Source organism: Cygnus atratus, chromosome 3 (assembly GCF_013377495.2).
Source record: "Cygnus atratus isolate AKBS03 ecotype Queensland, Australia chromosome 3, CAtr_DNAZoo_HiC_assembly, whole genome shotgun sequence".
In the NCBI taxonomy this organism is placed as follows: domain Eukaryota; kingdom Metazoa; phylum Chordata; class Aves; order Anseriformes; family Anatidae; genus Cygnus; species Cygnus atratus.
Genome location: NC_066364.1, coordinates 107,032,858 through 107,049,687, shown reverse-complemented (window position 1 = coordinate 107,049,687; position 16,830 = coordinate 107,032,858). Strand labels below are relative to the sequence as shown.

Below are 16,830 nucleotides of genomic sequence, written 5' to 3'. Positions count from 1 at the left end.
ATCTGATTAGATTAGTACTTTAATCCAAGTCAGGCTATGCAAGAGTAAAAAGATTCTCACTTAAAGCTTCAAACACACAGATGCTGGCAGCGCAGGTAGCCCACAACAACCTAGACTGCTTCTGAAGTAAAGACAAAGTGTTTTCTCATATGAATACTAGGTGCAGACTTTCTCAGGGGGAGAACCTGCAAACTGAGTTGACATAGTTAAAGACAAACATAGTCAGAGCCCAGCTTCTTCAGATTCAGCATAAATACTGATACAACCTGTATGCTCCTAGCTACTGACTTTGATTTACAAAGATGACCCAACTACTACAGCCAGTTTCAGAAAGATCCACCATATAAACAGCATATTACTGCCAAGCATCATAAGCAAAGGGATACTACTTGCCCTGTAGCATGTGCAATAGTTATGGAAGGGAAAGAAGCAACCACAGCTTCTGTGAGCCACAGCAGACTAAAAGTTCATCGTGGCACAGCTGGCATACCAACAAAGCCCAGCATCTCCAGCCTGCTCTCTGAATGAAGCAGCCAAAGTGAGCGCAAAAGGATTTGTACAGTTTTAGAAAGAGTCAAAGCTTTGCCAGCATGAAGTGTCCAGCTTGGGAGGAATAATTAATTAACCAGGACAAGTGCTTTATCTTTGTCATATGCAATATAATGCCTGTGCAATGGTACCTACCAACCCTACCTATAAAGGGCCAGATGTCCACAAACAGCGTGCTTTTATAACTGCTGCTGTAAGTGAGCTATTTGGGCAGAGGCTGAACACAAATGCCAGAAATCTCATCAACCATAAGCTGAAACTGCTCCTGTCAAATGAAGTTAAAAGGTGACAGAGTTCAGATATTTCCCATCTAGACCACTGCAAGAGGTTGTGGCTACCAAGAGCTGCACAGTTTCCATGGGGGCTCCAAATAAATAAAGCAATAGCTTAGGGAAGAGTAAACTCCTGAACAACCATTAGATACTGCTGTTGAGCAGCCCATTCTCAGAGCTTCTCTGGTTGAAACTGCTTCAGGCAGCCTGCTCAGAGTGTAGCTACATAGCCTACTTTGTGCACAAGTAGGTGGTTAGACATAAGAAATTTCAGACATAAGAAATAACATGCTCAGATATTCTTTCCACTCCACAGAAAGCTGCCTCAGGACGGGTATGGCTTGCTGACCCATCTCCACATATGCCAGTTGACAGCCAAAATGTAGCACGGTGACCTTGGAATTTATAGGCCAAGTTGCCTAAACTATGGCAATGTAAACTTAGCATGGCCAACCAGGCATACAGAGGCTTAACTTACATAGAGGACTTCAAGGCTTCTTCAGTGCTTCTGGAGGACAGCCCTTGCCAGCAGGAGGTATCAAGATGGATACGTATGAAGTGCTGTAATGTAACCTGAAGGAGTCCAAGCCATCTAGACACTGTTCTGTTCTAGAAAGGTTTAGTTTCCCTGCTGTGTAGCATAGAGGAATTAAAAGTTTGAGAGCTACTCAAACAGCAGCATGACCTGAAGTCCCCACATTTCATGTCAACACCCATTCTGAAAGCAATCCTACCAAGTCAAATATATGTAATCTCTAGTGCTCTCAATGAAGAGCTCCAGGTGATGAGTAATGTGGTAATTCTGTGCTTGAAGCCTGTTTGTGTGGGATGTAAAATGACAGTCTTGCCATAGCGCAACAGCTTGTTTTTATCAGACATCTTTATTTGCTGTATCATCCAAGTGTACAAATACTGAATGTGTTTATAGAAATTCAAAATATACTGTAGTAGAAATCTGTCTGGGAAGTGGAATGTTAAGATATTTACTTTATAAAATTACTACACAAGTCATTCCCACTTGCAAGTTTCAAATATATCAGGGCTATGACAGATCACTTTATGATGCTGAAACAAAAAGTTCTTCTCAGAAAACGTTTTCTGCTAGATGAAGAGTCAGTCAACATCAAATTGATTTCTTACATTTGACTCATTTTGAGTTATCAGCCAACAGGATGTTAGCTACATCCAGACAATTCATACGCATTTCAGCTCTCATTTATACCAACTCAATGCATCACTATCAATATATTTAGGTATTAGTCATAATCTCAGTGACAATATTTATTTTAAGCTAATGAAATCAAGCCAATAAGTTCCCCTTGGCCATTGAGTGCAACTGATGCTTTTTTTTCTTCACATTTTCAGAATAAGGCGCCTTAGTTCTTGAACAAGTCAATACAGCTTTGCAGGAGAGATACATTGTTCTGGAAAGGAAGAGAATTAGTTTCAGATGAGTATGACTGATTGTTTAAATCTTGCTTTCCACAATGCAGGAGCTTTCAAAATAGTAGGTCCACCCCAGGATTTTGTAGATTGTCAGTGCTAAAGAGATTATATTGCAGGAACAAGTATTCAGGCAATGTGTCAAACAGGTCAGTCTGAAATCTGCCCCTCCCTGCAGGCCTGCAACCGTGACTTTGCGGGAAGGAAGAGAGGAGCAGGAGACTAGGAAAGCAATAAACTTAAGTGGGCCAAACTGAGCCTTTCTTGTGTCACGTTCAAGCACTGCACTGAAGCAGCTACCTGTGATGAAGTTCAGGGCAATCAGGAAGTAGAAAATTAGATTCTTCTTCCTCAGAGAGGCTGAGGTTACCTCTTCCTGAGGCTTCCCACTTTGCTAAGTTAGCAGACCCTACATAGACAGCAACCAGTACGTACTTTCCTAGATTAAGCTGACAATACACAGTGCGGTCTCCCTATCCTACTTCAAGCACGCTCAGCACACCTTGGCAGAGGCCTCATGACAGACCTGCAAGCCAGCGTCTCCTTTCACTAATAAGCTAGTTAAGAAGGGTTGACAGCCAGATGACAGGCTGCAGAACATGCTCTCACAGCACTTGTCTGTACAATAGCTGACCCCCTCCTGAATCTAGTGGAGAAACTCCCTAAGATGAAGCATCTGCAGGCATCACAGAAAATTAAGTGAGATATTGCCTACTACCTGCAAAACAGACTTCTTATTTACAGTACAATAGGCCAATGTCCTAGGAGCGACAGGCTGAAAACAGACTGACTGTATGAGACAGGTAAGACTGCCAGCACTTGTTCATTGTATGCACAACACCTACAAACCTTCAATTCCTTTCTCTTCCCCTCTTCAGATCTCAGTTAGAGGGCCTGCCAATTCTATTTTAGACTTCCTAGCCTTAAAAGAAAACCCAGCAAGTCCTCTAAGTTAAACATTAGTCACTTTCTTCAAGTTACATACGTCAAATTCCAAAGAACACACCTTTGCATGTTTTATTTCCAGTTCTGCCATTTCAATTAAGTTTTTGCGGAAGGCTGCTATTCTCTTCTGTTTGAAGCTCATCAATTCTGTAGGGAAGAAAGAATAAGCACAGATAAGACATATGTACAGAGTAGTGACTAAAGTTTCAGTAGTGCCCTTTGTTTCATAGTATACAGCTCTTGTTACAGCATTTGACCACAAAAAGATTTGAGTTTAGTCTTATTTCTAGCCAGAAGATGCATTCCATCACACAATACTGCTATCTTAGTAGACAAGACGGCTATTTCTCTGCTAAGACAGGGAGGTTTTATAGGAAGACAAATGAAACAGGAGTAGGCCACACAAGCTCTGCAAGAAACTGGAGCATTTGAACACTGGGAATAGGAAGGGAGCAGCAGTGTGCACCATGAAGGTATGTCTCTATTTTATATTGGCCAAAGACATCCAACTAAGAAGCAGTGTGAGACTTGGTATCAGGCACTGCTCTGTCCCAGGACAGCTGAAAAGCCTATTTGCACAGTTCTGTTGGAGAAAATCAGAAGCCTGAGTTGTTATATTCAGATGGAGCCTGAGAACAAGAGTTCAGTCTAGAAAGCAAGTGGGGGCTTATACTTGAGACTGGTCTAGTACTGACATTGACCAGCCTCAGGCAATCATTCTTCAAAAGATTGAGTTGCATCATTTTTTACAGACATTTACACTGTCCCTGGTATGTATGGACTACTTGTTTCAGGACAGCCTTCAGCAGACTTCAGTTGCTGAAGGTCAGATGGAGACCTGGGCTGCATTAGAGTCTCCCTTCAGGAGAAACACAGCAAAGCCTGTTTTACCTTGTTTTGCAGATTCTGAAATCTTTTCAAACTTCTGACAACAGTCCTGTTGATGTTCCTCTGCCAACCTGACATCCTTGCTCTTTAGCCTGGCTTTGTCTAGAGCTTTGTTCGAATTTTCATAATTGACGAGAGCCCTTGTACGTCTGTACAGAAGATCCTGAAAGTACACAGGAATAATGCAAATCCTTAAGACTATTGCCCAAACTGAGGTTACAAATGCTTTAGCAGGAGATTTCACTTCTTTCAGCACCAGATTATGCCTTCCCTAAGAAGCTGTTATAACCTGCTGTATTCTTAGCCCAGCAACAAAAGCCCTTCACCAGTACAACACATGTTCAGGACAGTCACTTGTGCCTTAATCAATGAAGTTTGAGGGCTATTGTAGACATCACTTCTTCCCTTAAAGTAGTTTCATCCTTCTATAAGGTGGGCCTTCCCACCAAGTAGTAATAGCACTTTCTGAATTCCCTCAGTCTGCTTCCAGCAGGGCATACAGCGTATTTCGTTCCTTGGAGATTTGGCAATTTGACTGAAGCACTATACTAACCTAGTCATAAGCAGCACGTCTCAGTGCCAACTCCTTTCTAATCTAGCAGCAAAATAGTCCTAATACTTGGAGCAGTACATCACACAGAGCCTGTACTGAATGCCCCAGGGTATGTGACATTGGAGATGGCACTGGAAGGAGAGGCCTGTCAGAATATACCCAGATACCATTTCTCAGCATAGTCATGCCCTTGCCAAGCCAAATATTTGTTAGGATATTTGTTACTGGCAAGTGTTTCGCAGTCACATCCATCTACCAGGCAGGACTGATAGAATTCCAAACTCCAGTCACTTTCACGTTATCACATGTCCACGTAAAAGGACTAATTAGAAATCATTAAGTAAATCCCAAGTGCTGTAGTTATCAGTATGTGTCATGAGAACTCACACAATGGATGTGCCAGAACTGGAAACTCATTTGGCTCTAACTTGGAGGAATCCAATGAGTTCTTTTCCTCTACATGCCGAAGAGGAACTGGTCAGAGAGCTGTACCCTTAGTCCAGCAAGGGACTGGACCACAGCTAGCCAATACACGGCTTCTATATTCTGCTGTCATTCAGAAGTACCAGATTTCTTAAGCAAGACAAGGGTCCACTTTCCTGTCTTCTCCAAGCACAAATAAAAGTGGGTCACAATCCCCCTAATAAAATAGACCTTCAAAAAAAATTCCTCACCTTAGCAGCTTCTATATTGAGCATGTAGTATCTCAACAGTTCAGAGAGCTTTAAGTCTTCATCTGATGAAACTCTACTCTCCACTTTCTGCAGAAGAGATTATATAGTTTGTATGTAACAGGACACAGCATCATCCACATTAACAGATTTTTTTTTTCCAAAACTTCTCTTACCCTGAGTTTCTCAAAGAGCTCAGCAACTTTCAAGAGATACCTTGGGGAAGAAGAAAATTGCAAGTAAATGTTAGACATTTTGATGTGATAAATGCCAGAATCAATTAGCATGAAACCAAGAAGCTGAAGGCTGGAGTTTGTTCCTACACACATATCCAGACAAGAGCTTTGAAAGAAGGTCTAGGCACAGTCCTAAACATAAAGTTTAATGCAAGAGGTGCTGGATTCCAGCCTAACAGACCAGTAGAGATAAGCAGCTGGACACCATTAAGATGAGCAACAATAAGCAGCATGAAGATATTGTAGAGAATTTCCCCACTGCTACTCCCCAAGACTGATGGATCATTTTGTTTATTCAGCTGTTAACTGTATTAATAAGGTTTCAGTGAATTAATAGCAAAGTTATTAAAAACTATTTACCTCTTAAAATGACCAGGTTTCCATAAGTTGGAAAAAAACTATTTTGGAACCTCCCAGGTCCAGAAGATAATACAGGCCTAGTATAAGCTATAGATGTATTTAACAGCACATTAGAAAACAGATGCATAACCCCTTAACTTTCACAAACTTTTTTCTCCAGAAGTTTGTGACCTGAATAACACTCAGGGAGACTTCTATTTAGAAGGAGCTTTAATGAGCAGTACAATTCAGCTCTACTGCACAACTGGCAAGAGGTCAGCTAGTCTGAGAATCCAATGCAATTGATAGTTTGAGAAATGTCACACCAGGAACATCAAAGGAAAGTTTCAATGCCACTTGCATGCAATTCAAGAAACCCAAACCAGCTATGACTCATTCCCCTTAATTTTCTGAAAACATAGAATACCTGGACTCTGAATGTTCACAAATAGTTAGCGTTGCTTACTTTTTGATAACTGTAGGTTCTTCTAATGCCAGGCTGTTCAAGCAGGCTGAAGTATAAATATAGTCGTCTGCGACATCTGCAAGAACAAGACAAGGCTTTCAGGCTACAAAAATCACTCAGCAAGACTGCAGGTCTTTAGAAAGGTCTTTGAAAAGATTCACTTTTATGAGATCTTGTCATCTTATCTGCTTTTGCACATGCATCCTTGATTCTGTTGTAGTAGTTTACAAGAAAAGTCTTCTCTTGCTCAAAAAAGTCATCTACTTCCTGAAAGAGAGTATAACCTGTTAAGTCAGTTACTTTAGCACAGAACACAGGCTCTTCCCTGTTTAGGGAAGGGTCCAAACAAAGAACTTTAGCCACCTGAAGATTATGCTTGTCACTCACTATTGAAAAGCAGAGTTCACAGAAAAAAACCCTGAGGATTTCCAAACCATTTGCTAAGTTTCCACTTCACAGTGAAGTGAAGACGGATTTGACGCTCAACTATTCAGTGCTGCAGGCTGTCTGAAGTACCAGTAAGTTATCAGAGAGCCCTCAAGGGTACTAGCTGTTGGAATTTTGTTTCCTGGGCCTGCCACTGCACAGTAGCTAAACATTAAGCAGTTTACAAGCCTGTTTCACATCCATACAAGACACATGTACTGTAATGTTTTATGACATTGCTTTTCAGACGGCAAGTCTATTAGGAAGAGCTTCCATGGCAACAGGGTAGAAAAGCTGAAGCTGGACCACTTACAGGAGTCCTTGGTATTTGATCTTAACTAGTACAAGCAAAAACATGTAAATCATGTTTGTTCAGACCCTGAAGTAGCCAAAAATATATTTGCTGAAGGTATAAATTCCTTCCTCCCCACCGGTATCACATGTTCTGGCAACTCTTGTGCATCAGACACTTGAAACATACTCTCAAATTTTTAAACAGTCTATAGCCTCAATGTCCTTTTACTTTTTTTTTTTTTAAATAAAGTAGTCAAAATTAATATAGGCTACTCCACACTGCTGTTCTAAGTTGTGAGGTTAGCATAGCAGCTCCAAGCCTCACACACATCAAGCCTGAAGCAGATAACCAACTTCCCTGAAGAAGGAAGCAAGAAGCAATCAAGAGTAAGGTGAACAGGAGGAAAACCAGCTACCTTACCTTGACTCCAGAGAAGAGAACTTCATCAGCACTCTTTACCACACTTTTTAAAAAGCCACCAAACATCTCTTTTGTGTTTTTCCTCCGAACACTCAGCTAGAACAGAGAGACCAAGATAGCTTCAAAGTCATCCAGGGGGGAGAAAAAGTGACTATTTTAAACGTTTGCAGAGTGGTGATATAATTTGTATCTAGCATGTGATAAAGCAGCCTGATTTGCAAGCTCTCCATAACCACCGCTCTAAGCTGTACAATGGCTTTGGGAACAAATGGCTTTACTAGAAGTTCAACTGGTCTGTGCCAGAAATTTTCCCCATTCCCAGGAACATCTCAGTTTCTCCTTACATTTCCTGGATCAGCATCCACCACTGATAATGAGGCAACAAAATAGATGTAATACTAACTTCAACACACTTCCATTCTTCCATTTTAAGGACCATGAGGCACACATGACAGCAAAGGCACACCTAAACCATACTTGTTCCTAAGATCCCAGGACACATCAAATTGGCTTCCTAACCAACTTGAGCAGGATTAAGCAATGCTATGAGATTTATGGCAGAAGGTCTAAAGACAGGTCTTCACCTTTTAACCATCTCACAGAATTACAGGCAGTATCTGCTCACTGACGCTGTGTGTAGATTTACATAGCAGTCTAACTGCACAGAAGAGGGATACCACTTGTAACACCTTGCCTCACATGGAAAGGAAAAAGCGACTTACATCCTGGTCATACTCCAGGAAAACATGAAAATTGCGATCTTTGCTGAGCACAGGGTGAGAAGAAATCCGCTGAAGGAAGATCTCATGTGATGATACAGTCTTCTTGAAGACAGCAAGGTATTCACTGAAAGGAAAAAAACACAGATCCCTTCTGTACTACCCATTTCATTGCACAAATAATTGCTTTGCTTTTCCAGGAAAAATACTCAGTGTGTTTCTGAAGTAGTGATAGAGCTTCTCTATAGAGTGATAGAGAAGCCATTTTCACAGAGAAGCCATTTTCAGTCTTTTTATTGAGGAAGTTTTCCAGTTTGAGAAAAGCTTTTGACAACTCCCCAGTTCCAGTGATTTTACAGAATATCAGGCAGCAGCAGCAGACACTCTCCAGAATAGTCACACTCAACATCAGTAACCAACAAATACGTTGCTCTCCCAGGAGACCTATTTACATTCAGCCTTCAGCAGACTCTACTTACGCTTCCAGTTCTTGCTTCATTTTGGCAAACTCCTCTTTTGTCATAGACACTTCTCCTTCTCCTAGTTTCTGCATCTTCTCTCTGGGACCATCAAAGTCCGGCTTTGAAGGTGCTGGAGGTATCTAGGCAAGGAATTGGTTAATGATAGATGATAGCAAGTGTAAGTTTCCCAAAATTACTTCTCATCTTTTGTAGAGAGGCTCTTTCATATGGTCATACCAAGCCAGGAAGGTTCTGGACCCGGGAAGCCTACAGGCAAGTTGATGTCTAGGTGCTTGATTGCCCCTCCCAGCTCCGTGGTACCCCTGAAGCGCAGGGGCTATTCCAAGAGGAATAGCCTCTACTCTCCACCCACTAGCCAGCGGCTCCTGTGGCAGCTGAATAATCCTGACCCAAGAGACTATTTAATAGAGCAGCCCACTGTGTCATTTTCAGGCAGATATCAGTACCAGGACGGGGTTGAGGACTCACAGAGGGTATAGCTGTTTTCCTGCTCCCAGCCAAACTACACAGAAGCTTAACAGTAGAGCCGTAACACTCGAGTTGTTTGGTAATTAAAGCAGAAGCAAGCATAGGGAATACCCGAGTCACGAAACACTAACAACAATGGTAAAGCAAACTTTGTGTCTTTACTAGTTTCCATATTAAATCACCATAGTATGTTATTTAGAATCGCATTTTCAGGAAGTACTTACAATGAGTCCGGCGTATTCCTCAGTTTCAGTGAGCGTATCATGCAGCCACACAAAGTCTTCATGCTGCCTTGTAACTGAAAACTCAGAGCTTTGAAAAGCTGGCAGCGTAGTCTGGAAGAGAAGATATAGAAGCCCTACTGTTTTGTAAATTAGTGCTTTTAGAAACAGTTCTGTCTACTTCCAAAGGAAGCTATTTTGCCTAGTAAGAGCCTCGCCTACTCTTTTAGCTGAGCTGGCACTCGAGTGAGTCTTACTACTAAGGACGCTATTTAAAGAACAGGCACTGCTGCAGAGCAGCATTAATACAGTTTATTTTGTGAAGTTTCACAGTGGCTGGCTTCCCCACCCCCAGCCTTCTGATCACAAACTACAGTTTCTTAGGAAAGCCAACCTAGCATATCAGTTACCTTGTCTCTAAATGGAGCATTCAAGACTTAGGAAATTTAAAGTTTCTGCCTTTTTAGCCTCAGGCCACCTCTAAGTGGAAAAACTCCATCTAATGAGATTTTCCTCATTGCCAAGTCCATTCCTGCAGGTACGTGTATTACAAACAGAGTATCCGCATCATATTTACAAAGTCCACTTAGTACCCCATGATCTTCTTACCTTAGTATGTACCGTGAACTTCACTCTGTCCTTTTCACTCAGGGCATCCGGTATATCAATTTGGAGAGAAGGATCAACATTCAGGTCTACAGACACAGACCTCAGCTGTAACAGAATTCACAGAACAAGCCCTGGTCAAGCATCAAGCGGACTTAGTGAAGCTAGACTGGTCATCATTGTCAACAAAAACCGTGTTGCACTGGACTGCTGCCTCCAGGAGAGTACACATGAAGGAATATGACAGCCTTGACACAAGCTGCACATCACTGCCACAAGCCTTCCCTTCCAAACACATGAAAGAAAAAAAGGCTTAAAGGCTTGCAGCTTAAAGTCTGCAAAACCAATCGTTAGAGATCACACTAAAGGTATTTGCTTCTCCCTAGAAATATTCCACATTCTCCTTCCAGCACTTCTCCAGCTTCTTTACTTGGAGCACAACAAGCCAAGGCCTACAATACCATTTTGAAGAGAGTAACAACCCTAATAGTTTTCTCTTCATCATCCCAGGCTTAATAGCCTAGTCTTGTGATCCGTTTCCTCATCCTTACATCAGACAGCTGCTTCAGTCTGGCACAAGAAGAATTAAGTGATTTTATCTATCGTGAAGTGCAAGCCATAGGCTGGTGCTTCCTCCCCGGGCGCAGATCGGTCACTGTACCATTCCCATCTCCCAGAAGGACGGCAGGCACCACCTCCAGTAGCTGCTGGCAGCTGCAAAGGCTGTCTTCTCCCTGACCTTGGGGGAAGAGGGGAGCAGCTGCACAAAGACTCTTTAGACTCCTGTATGAGTCTAAGGTCCAACTGCTTGCCAAAAACGGGACCAAAACCCAAGAACACCGGGGCACTAACACCACATCTGCATAAACTTACTCTCAAGATACCTGGCATCATGTTATTAATTGCTGCTAGAATGCACACTTTTTTAATAAAAGCCCCAGTAAGCTAGAATAAGAACCAGATTCAACGATACCCGAACTTTGCTTTACAAAAGCTATTTATGCTTGTAGCCACGAGCCTCTTTTCCTCTGCTAAATTCAGGTCTTATCTTCCCTAGACACAGTTTTGGGCCTGGCAACGTTTTAATGCTATTTGCTTCTACTCAGAGCAGCCAGGGAGAGGTTTCAGAGCACGCTGTGAGGATGTGCCCCAAGAAAACTGTTTGCAGGAGGCCCCAGAGCATACCAGCTTCAACAGAGACCAGATTTACCTTCAGTGATTCAAAGAGGGGCCTTAAATAGAGCCAGCGCCTTCCTTAGCAGGAGGGGACTTATTTCTTCAAGAAGCCCAGCCTACCACGATATGGTGCCTTCCTGTGCCACAGGACTTGTCTTTCCAGAGGCTCTTCCTTCAGCACTAACACATCACTCTTATTTTCTGCACAAGGGAGAAACTGCCAGGGATCACAACAGGGGAAGTGCGCTGAAGAGCAGCTGTCAGAGCCGGGCCAAATCCCAAGGCTGTCCTTTAGGGAAAATTTTAAACGTGTTACAAGGAAAGAAAGGCAGAGAGCTGGTCCAGGACCGATGCTGTTTTGCCACACCACAGCATGCTAGCCAAAAGAGGCCACCAGGCAGGAGCCTGCAGGTACCACCAGCCAAGCACCAGACCCAGCGCCGAGCCCACAGGCATCTGACGGCAGCCCAGACAGCATCTGAGCAACCCCCTCACATTACAGATGGCTCAGATGCCACTTTAAGCTCCTGTAAAGCTGCGCAAGAGCTGTTGAGAGGCTGCCCTTTTTAAGGTGAGGCGTCACTTCCAAAAAGCTTCGGCGGCTCCCTCCCCCTGCTCCGGCCATCTGTGAACTGCAATCCAGAGCAGCAAGCAGGAAACCTCTCTGCCAGCCTGCAGAGGACCCAGCCATCGGGCTGGAGAGCCTCTCACGGGATGGCTGAGGTCAGAAGGGACCTCTGCAGGGCAGCTTTTGCCTCCACCCAGCCTGCTGCTGGCTGGCTCTGGCTGTCACCAGGGGTTCCTGTTATGCTCAGCTCCTCATGCCTGAGCGAGGGATACCCCGGCCACCACAGCCTCCATCCTTGTGGCCATATAAAGATTCCTACCTGCTGCATCCCAGCTGTTTGCTGGGGTTAGGGAGGGCACTGAGCTTACAGAGCACGTCCTGCTACGATAGCCAGACCGTGCTAGCAGCCAAAGTATGAGATGCAGACCCTTCTACTCGGTGTTTTGCATCCTGCTTACTTATCTTCACTGTCCAAACAGGATCAGCAGAGCTAACAATACAAACTGCTGAGTCTGGGAAAAGTACGATAAGCCAAAGGAAACTGCTTCCCCTCAGCTAAACCAAGGGAAGGATTACACAAATCATCCAGTCCTGAAGTTGTGAGCTTTCTTATTAAGTGTTGCAGAGAAAGTAACTCATGATTAGATGCTGTCCTCACACCCCTCCGCGCTGAGTAGCTGCCTGCACAGGAGGTGGGGGCGTATGGACATGAGGTGGTACTGCTTCGTCAGGTCAAAGCAGTTTGTGTACCATTACATCTGCTGTGAACATACATGGCCCAGTTTATGCTTATTGACTGCTGCAGGCTGAAACATCAAACGTATCACTTTTGGAAAAGAGCACAGGATTATCAGCTCTGCCCCTAAGGAGTCTTAGCTTCAGGCCCTTCAGTAATACGAAACTGAGGACCAGAAAACCACTGGTCTACTCTCCTCCTGTGAAGGTCACTGCAGGCTCCTAACTCCAGGCCGGGGACCTTTTGGATTACACAACCACGGCAGAAAGGCTCATACTACAAAAGAGAGCATTCACATTGCCCAACCTCGGGGCAGAGGGCTTTGTTCCCCCACAGGAAGCGCTGGACCAGCATTTCCCCACTGAACTGGGAGCAAGAAGCCCCATTTCTGGTCCCAGCTCCACAAGGCACTCACCCAGGGAGCACCCCAAGCAGATGCTCTGCACCAGCCCTCGATCAGCACCAGCAACTCATCCTCCAGGATGCTTTACTCCATTCCTTCTACACCCACCCTACACGCAGGAATGAGAAACAACTCGCTTATGGTCACACGGAGGCTTTGCCAAGCCTTCTTTCATCTGCAGGCCCCGAGCTGGTTCCTGTACGGCAGCAGACACACAGCCCAGGGCCTTCCCAGGAAGTCACCCCAGCTGAGCTCCCCATATTCAGCCATATCCACAGCTCAGCAGAGGTGACAGCATGCCTCACGTACAGCAGGGAGGTGCCAAGGATGGCAGCCCCTACCAGGGAGACAGGCAGGTTGTGTTAGAAACCTGAGCACTTCCCCAAGCTCAGTGCAGTGCCCCCACTTTCACCTCTCGTTTCCCTTCCTCAGAAAGGTTCTAGAGGCTTCTGGTTTGCAACAACCACAGCAGCTGTTGCAGCTGCTCTGATGCTTTGAAGTTCTTGGCTCATGCCTCTTTAGTGACTTGCACTGGGATCCTTTGGCTTTCTTGAGGATTCAGGGAAAAAACTCTTCCCTGTTCAGACTGTCCACCATGACTCCTACTTAGCCTGACCCAGAAATTAGAGCAGGACATCAAGCAGAGCTCTCCAGAACAACAGAGTCATCATATCGATCGCTTCCAGCTCCAGGACACAACCCAGATGTTATCGCAGTGCCCTAGGTAGTGCCATAATCGCCTCATCAAGAAGCCCAAGCGAAGAGACAGCAGGGAGGGCACTACTCCGGCCAATCCAGGCAGAGTTTTGCAACAGTTGTTTATTTCCATTGCTTAAAGACAATAAAAAAAGAAGTCAGACCACCTAAATACAATCCAGCACCGACCATCAGCTCCTCAGACTTCAACTTGATGAACAAGTTTCTGCCCAGGCTTCCCTCAATGCAGCACACACCTTCATGCTTGCGAGCACCCAGTGGAAGGAAATATCCTTGGCCACAGAGGCTGCCCAGGGCTGTGGGGCGGCCTGAGCTGCTGCTTTTGAAGTTACATTCCTTGCAGTTTTAGCATCATTTTTAGATGACCATGTTACTTCTCCATTCTAAGAAAAGAATCTGCCAGTGCAAGCAGCTGTGACACAGCATCCAACCACTAGTGACGTAAGAACCCGTATTCATTCTCAAAACCCGATTAATCCAGGGGTTTCCAACATAACTGGGCTCCTAGAAGGAGCAAGGAAACCCCTTCAACAGGAGTTTACACATCAGAGCTTTCTACATATTGTCAGCTACCTTATAACCAAGCATCCTTTTGCTGATCGCCTCCCTGCTGCCACTCAAACAGCCACAAATAAGACGTCAGCAGTAATTACATCTGCCACTACCCAGCATCCATTAGTTTTTAGAGAGTAGTCTAATTAAACCAGCATAAGTGCTCTCTAGAGAGCACTAGAAGATCATGATGCTTTCTAGAAGTTTATACAGACCTTTCAGTTCCAGAGCACCTCATTTCAACACCTAGAAGCTAACCAGCAGCCTTTCCAAGTATCTGGACAGCACATTTCACAGGCATTAGTTGCTAGAATTATGTTTCAGTCATATTCAGCACAAGTTTCCCCTTAATCAAGATAGTAAAAATATGTCTGAAAGTACCCCGCACACCTGCAGCAGCAAGGAGCTAGTACAGTAGATGAAAAGCTTTGATTTTGGAGCCTTCATGACAGACCTGCTGTTAGCTCTCTGATATTTAGTTGAAACAGTCCTAAAGTAAAACAAATTACACATCACCAGGAAAACCGAACCAGCCTTCTCACATGCACTCTTCACATCACTACTCGTGCTATAGCAGACCCCCAATTTGGTCATTTTGGACAGCAGAACTCCAGGGATGCAATGGTTTGATTATGCCCTCTTAGTCTTTGTTCTAAGACAAATAGCAGCTTAGTCTAGCCCTCTAAGTTCCTCACCAAGCGTGGTGCCTGCCAAGTAAGCAGGAAGCAGGGTCTACAGCCATAGCACCTGTTGCTACCGGTTGTGCAACAAGCAGGCCTGATGACTCCGCTCTCCTGCCACAGGGATCTCAGCTTCACTCTGCAGAAAGCAAGCGGTCACACACCTACAGAGGGACGGGGCTGGCAGCATTCAAGGATCCCATATTCCAAGCGAAAGCCTCTAGTTCCCCTTATTCCAGCTAGCAGCACCCAGGACACCCCCACCCCTCTCTCCACTCCCACAGCTCTCCAGGAGTCAAGCAGCAGCTTTGGCAGCACAGGCCAAATCCGCCCCGCCGCAGCAATCTGCCTGCACAGCACAGCACTTCCAGCCCATATTTCATCTGTAACATGAAGTATGCCCAGTTAAGATGGAAACTGTGCAACAGAAGCAAGCCCCTAAGCCGTGTTCAGCACTTACAAGAATGTTTTAGTGGCCTCCTGCAGCGAGGCCAGAGCTGGCAGAAGGAACTGTGCAATACAGCCCCACCATACATTCTTCAACTCCCATGGATCTGAAATTTTACCATTAGTCCAGGCTGCTGGGCCAACTTTACAGAGATTTATGTCCTGGGTAGTACATTATTCCTGTTCAGTAGCTTTCACCTTGTTAGCAGTTCATCTCTGTACAAGCTTTTGCTCCCATGCAGCAGTTCTCTTGTGGAGCATAAGCAAGACCTGATAGGTCTCATTCTTCCCAGAGCACCCAGAAGAAGTTGTCTGGCACTAAGAACTGCTGTTCAGAAGTGATGACAGTTTTTTACAGTCAGTTTTCCACTGACTCTTTTTTTTTTTTTTTTTAGGAAGAGCTGCTACAATACCCACTGTCACCATTTTGATCTAGACCAGTATTCAGAAAGCTCAAGCCTGCACTTAAGCTATCAAAACAGTGACATTACGAAACACCGGTACATTCACACAAGCTTAGCTTGGCAATCTCACTACTTCACTTTCTGAAGAGTGTTTTCCTCCCCATTATACTGCCTTTCCCACAGCACTTCCAATCCCCCTTATCCCACCCTCCCTTCTTCTTCCCACGTATCCTGACCGTCTCCTGCTTTGCCAACTCAGGGTCAGCTTTTAGTTTATACTTCCCAACGATTCCTACTCAAGGTTAATACCTTGTTAAGTTTCCTTTATAGACAGAGAGGCTTTTATCTACGGGCCACATACCAGCTTCGTGTTGCTGTTTCCTTAGGTAAACAGGAACAGACAAGATAGCAGCACTTCTATCCTCCCCCCAGCAGCCAGAATCCCAAGGCGGCCCCGCTACCTGACAAACCTGGTTAATCTTTGGCCAGTTTCTGCTGGGGTTAAAGCTACTGGACCCTCGGCAGGCATATTTCCCCCTTCCCCCAAGATTGCTGCCTACCAAGGCAGGAAGGCACAGGACCAAAGGCACGAGGTGCTGCAAGACAGCTGGCATTTCACCTCCCCACCCGCAGATCCAAGCCCACAGAGGCTTTTCCACTCGCTATTCTTAAGTGAGAGATATTTTACTCGTTGCTAAGTTTAATGCAGAGCAGAAAAAGGTGGGAGCACGGATATTTTACCCATTGCTAAGTTCCATACGGATCAGGAGGCAGAAACACTAATTCGCAATCCAAAGCAAATATCTGCAGGACAAGACGCTCAACTCCGCTCAGCTCCTCCCGAGGCATCCCCCAGGGGCTGGGGGAAGCACGGACGAGAAGACAGCCCTCACGCCCCCAGCACCGCACGGCACAAGCCGCCCCCCGGCGGGCACAGCGCCATGCCAGGCGGCTCCCCGCTGCCAGACCTCGCCCTCCGAGCCCCGGCACCCCCAGGGCAGGAGCCGGGCAGCCCTCACCTTGCTCTGCGCGTCCTCCCGGAGCAGAGCCATGTCGCCGGCAGCCGCCCGCCCCCCGCCCCGCCGCGCCTCATATAGCCCGGGGCGGAGCCGCCTCACGCCGCCATCACCGCCACCGCCCCCCCCCTC

The 16,830-nt window shown here is 45.3% G+C and overlaps 1 protein-coding gene across 1 annotated transcript; it reads right to left on the bottom strand.

Annotated features, from left to right (window-relative positions):
• Nucleotides 1-1,683: 1,683 nt before the first annotated feature.
• Nucleotides 1,684-16,820, bottom strand: SNX5 (sorting nexin 5). Its single transcript, XM_035557520.1, has 13 exons — nucleotides 16,702-16,820; nucleotides 10,003-10,107; nucleotides 9,397-9,507; nucleotides 8,702-8,823; nucleotides 8,226-8,349; nucleotides 7,504-7,599; nucleotides 6,524-6,629; nucleotides 6,363-6,438; nucleotides 5,498-5,537; nucleotides 5,325-5,411; nucleotides 4,101-4,260; nucleotides 3,271-3,356; nucleotides 1,684-2,245 (listed from the first exon to the last, which is right to left on the bottom strand). Exons 1-13 carry the CDS (start codon nucleotides 16,732-16,734, stop codon nucleotides 2,198-2,200), a joined length of 1,194 nt encoding a protein of 397 aa, XP_035413413.1. The 5' UTR covers nucleotides 16,735-16,820; the 3' UTR covers nucleotides 1,684-2,197.
• Nucleotides 16,821-16,830: the final 10 nt, after the last annotated feature.

Excerpts from the sequence above, each read along its gene's own strand:
- SNX5 (XM_035557520.1), bottom strand. The coding sequence starts at position 16,734 with ATGGCTCTGCTCCGGGAGGACGCGCAGAGCAAG. Across the intron at positions 8,350-8,701 it reads ATGAAGCAAGAACTGGAAGC|TGAATACCTTGCTGTCTTCA; the intron begins GTAAGTAGAGTC and ends TTTTCCTTTCAG. Across the intron at positions 5,538-6,362 it reads GAACCTACAGTTATCAAAAA|GTATCTCTTGAAAGTTGCTG; the intron begins GTAAGCAACGCT and ends TTCTTCCCCAAG.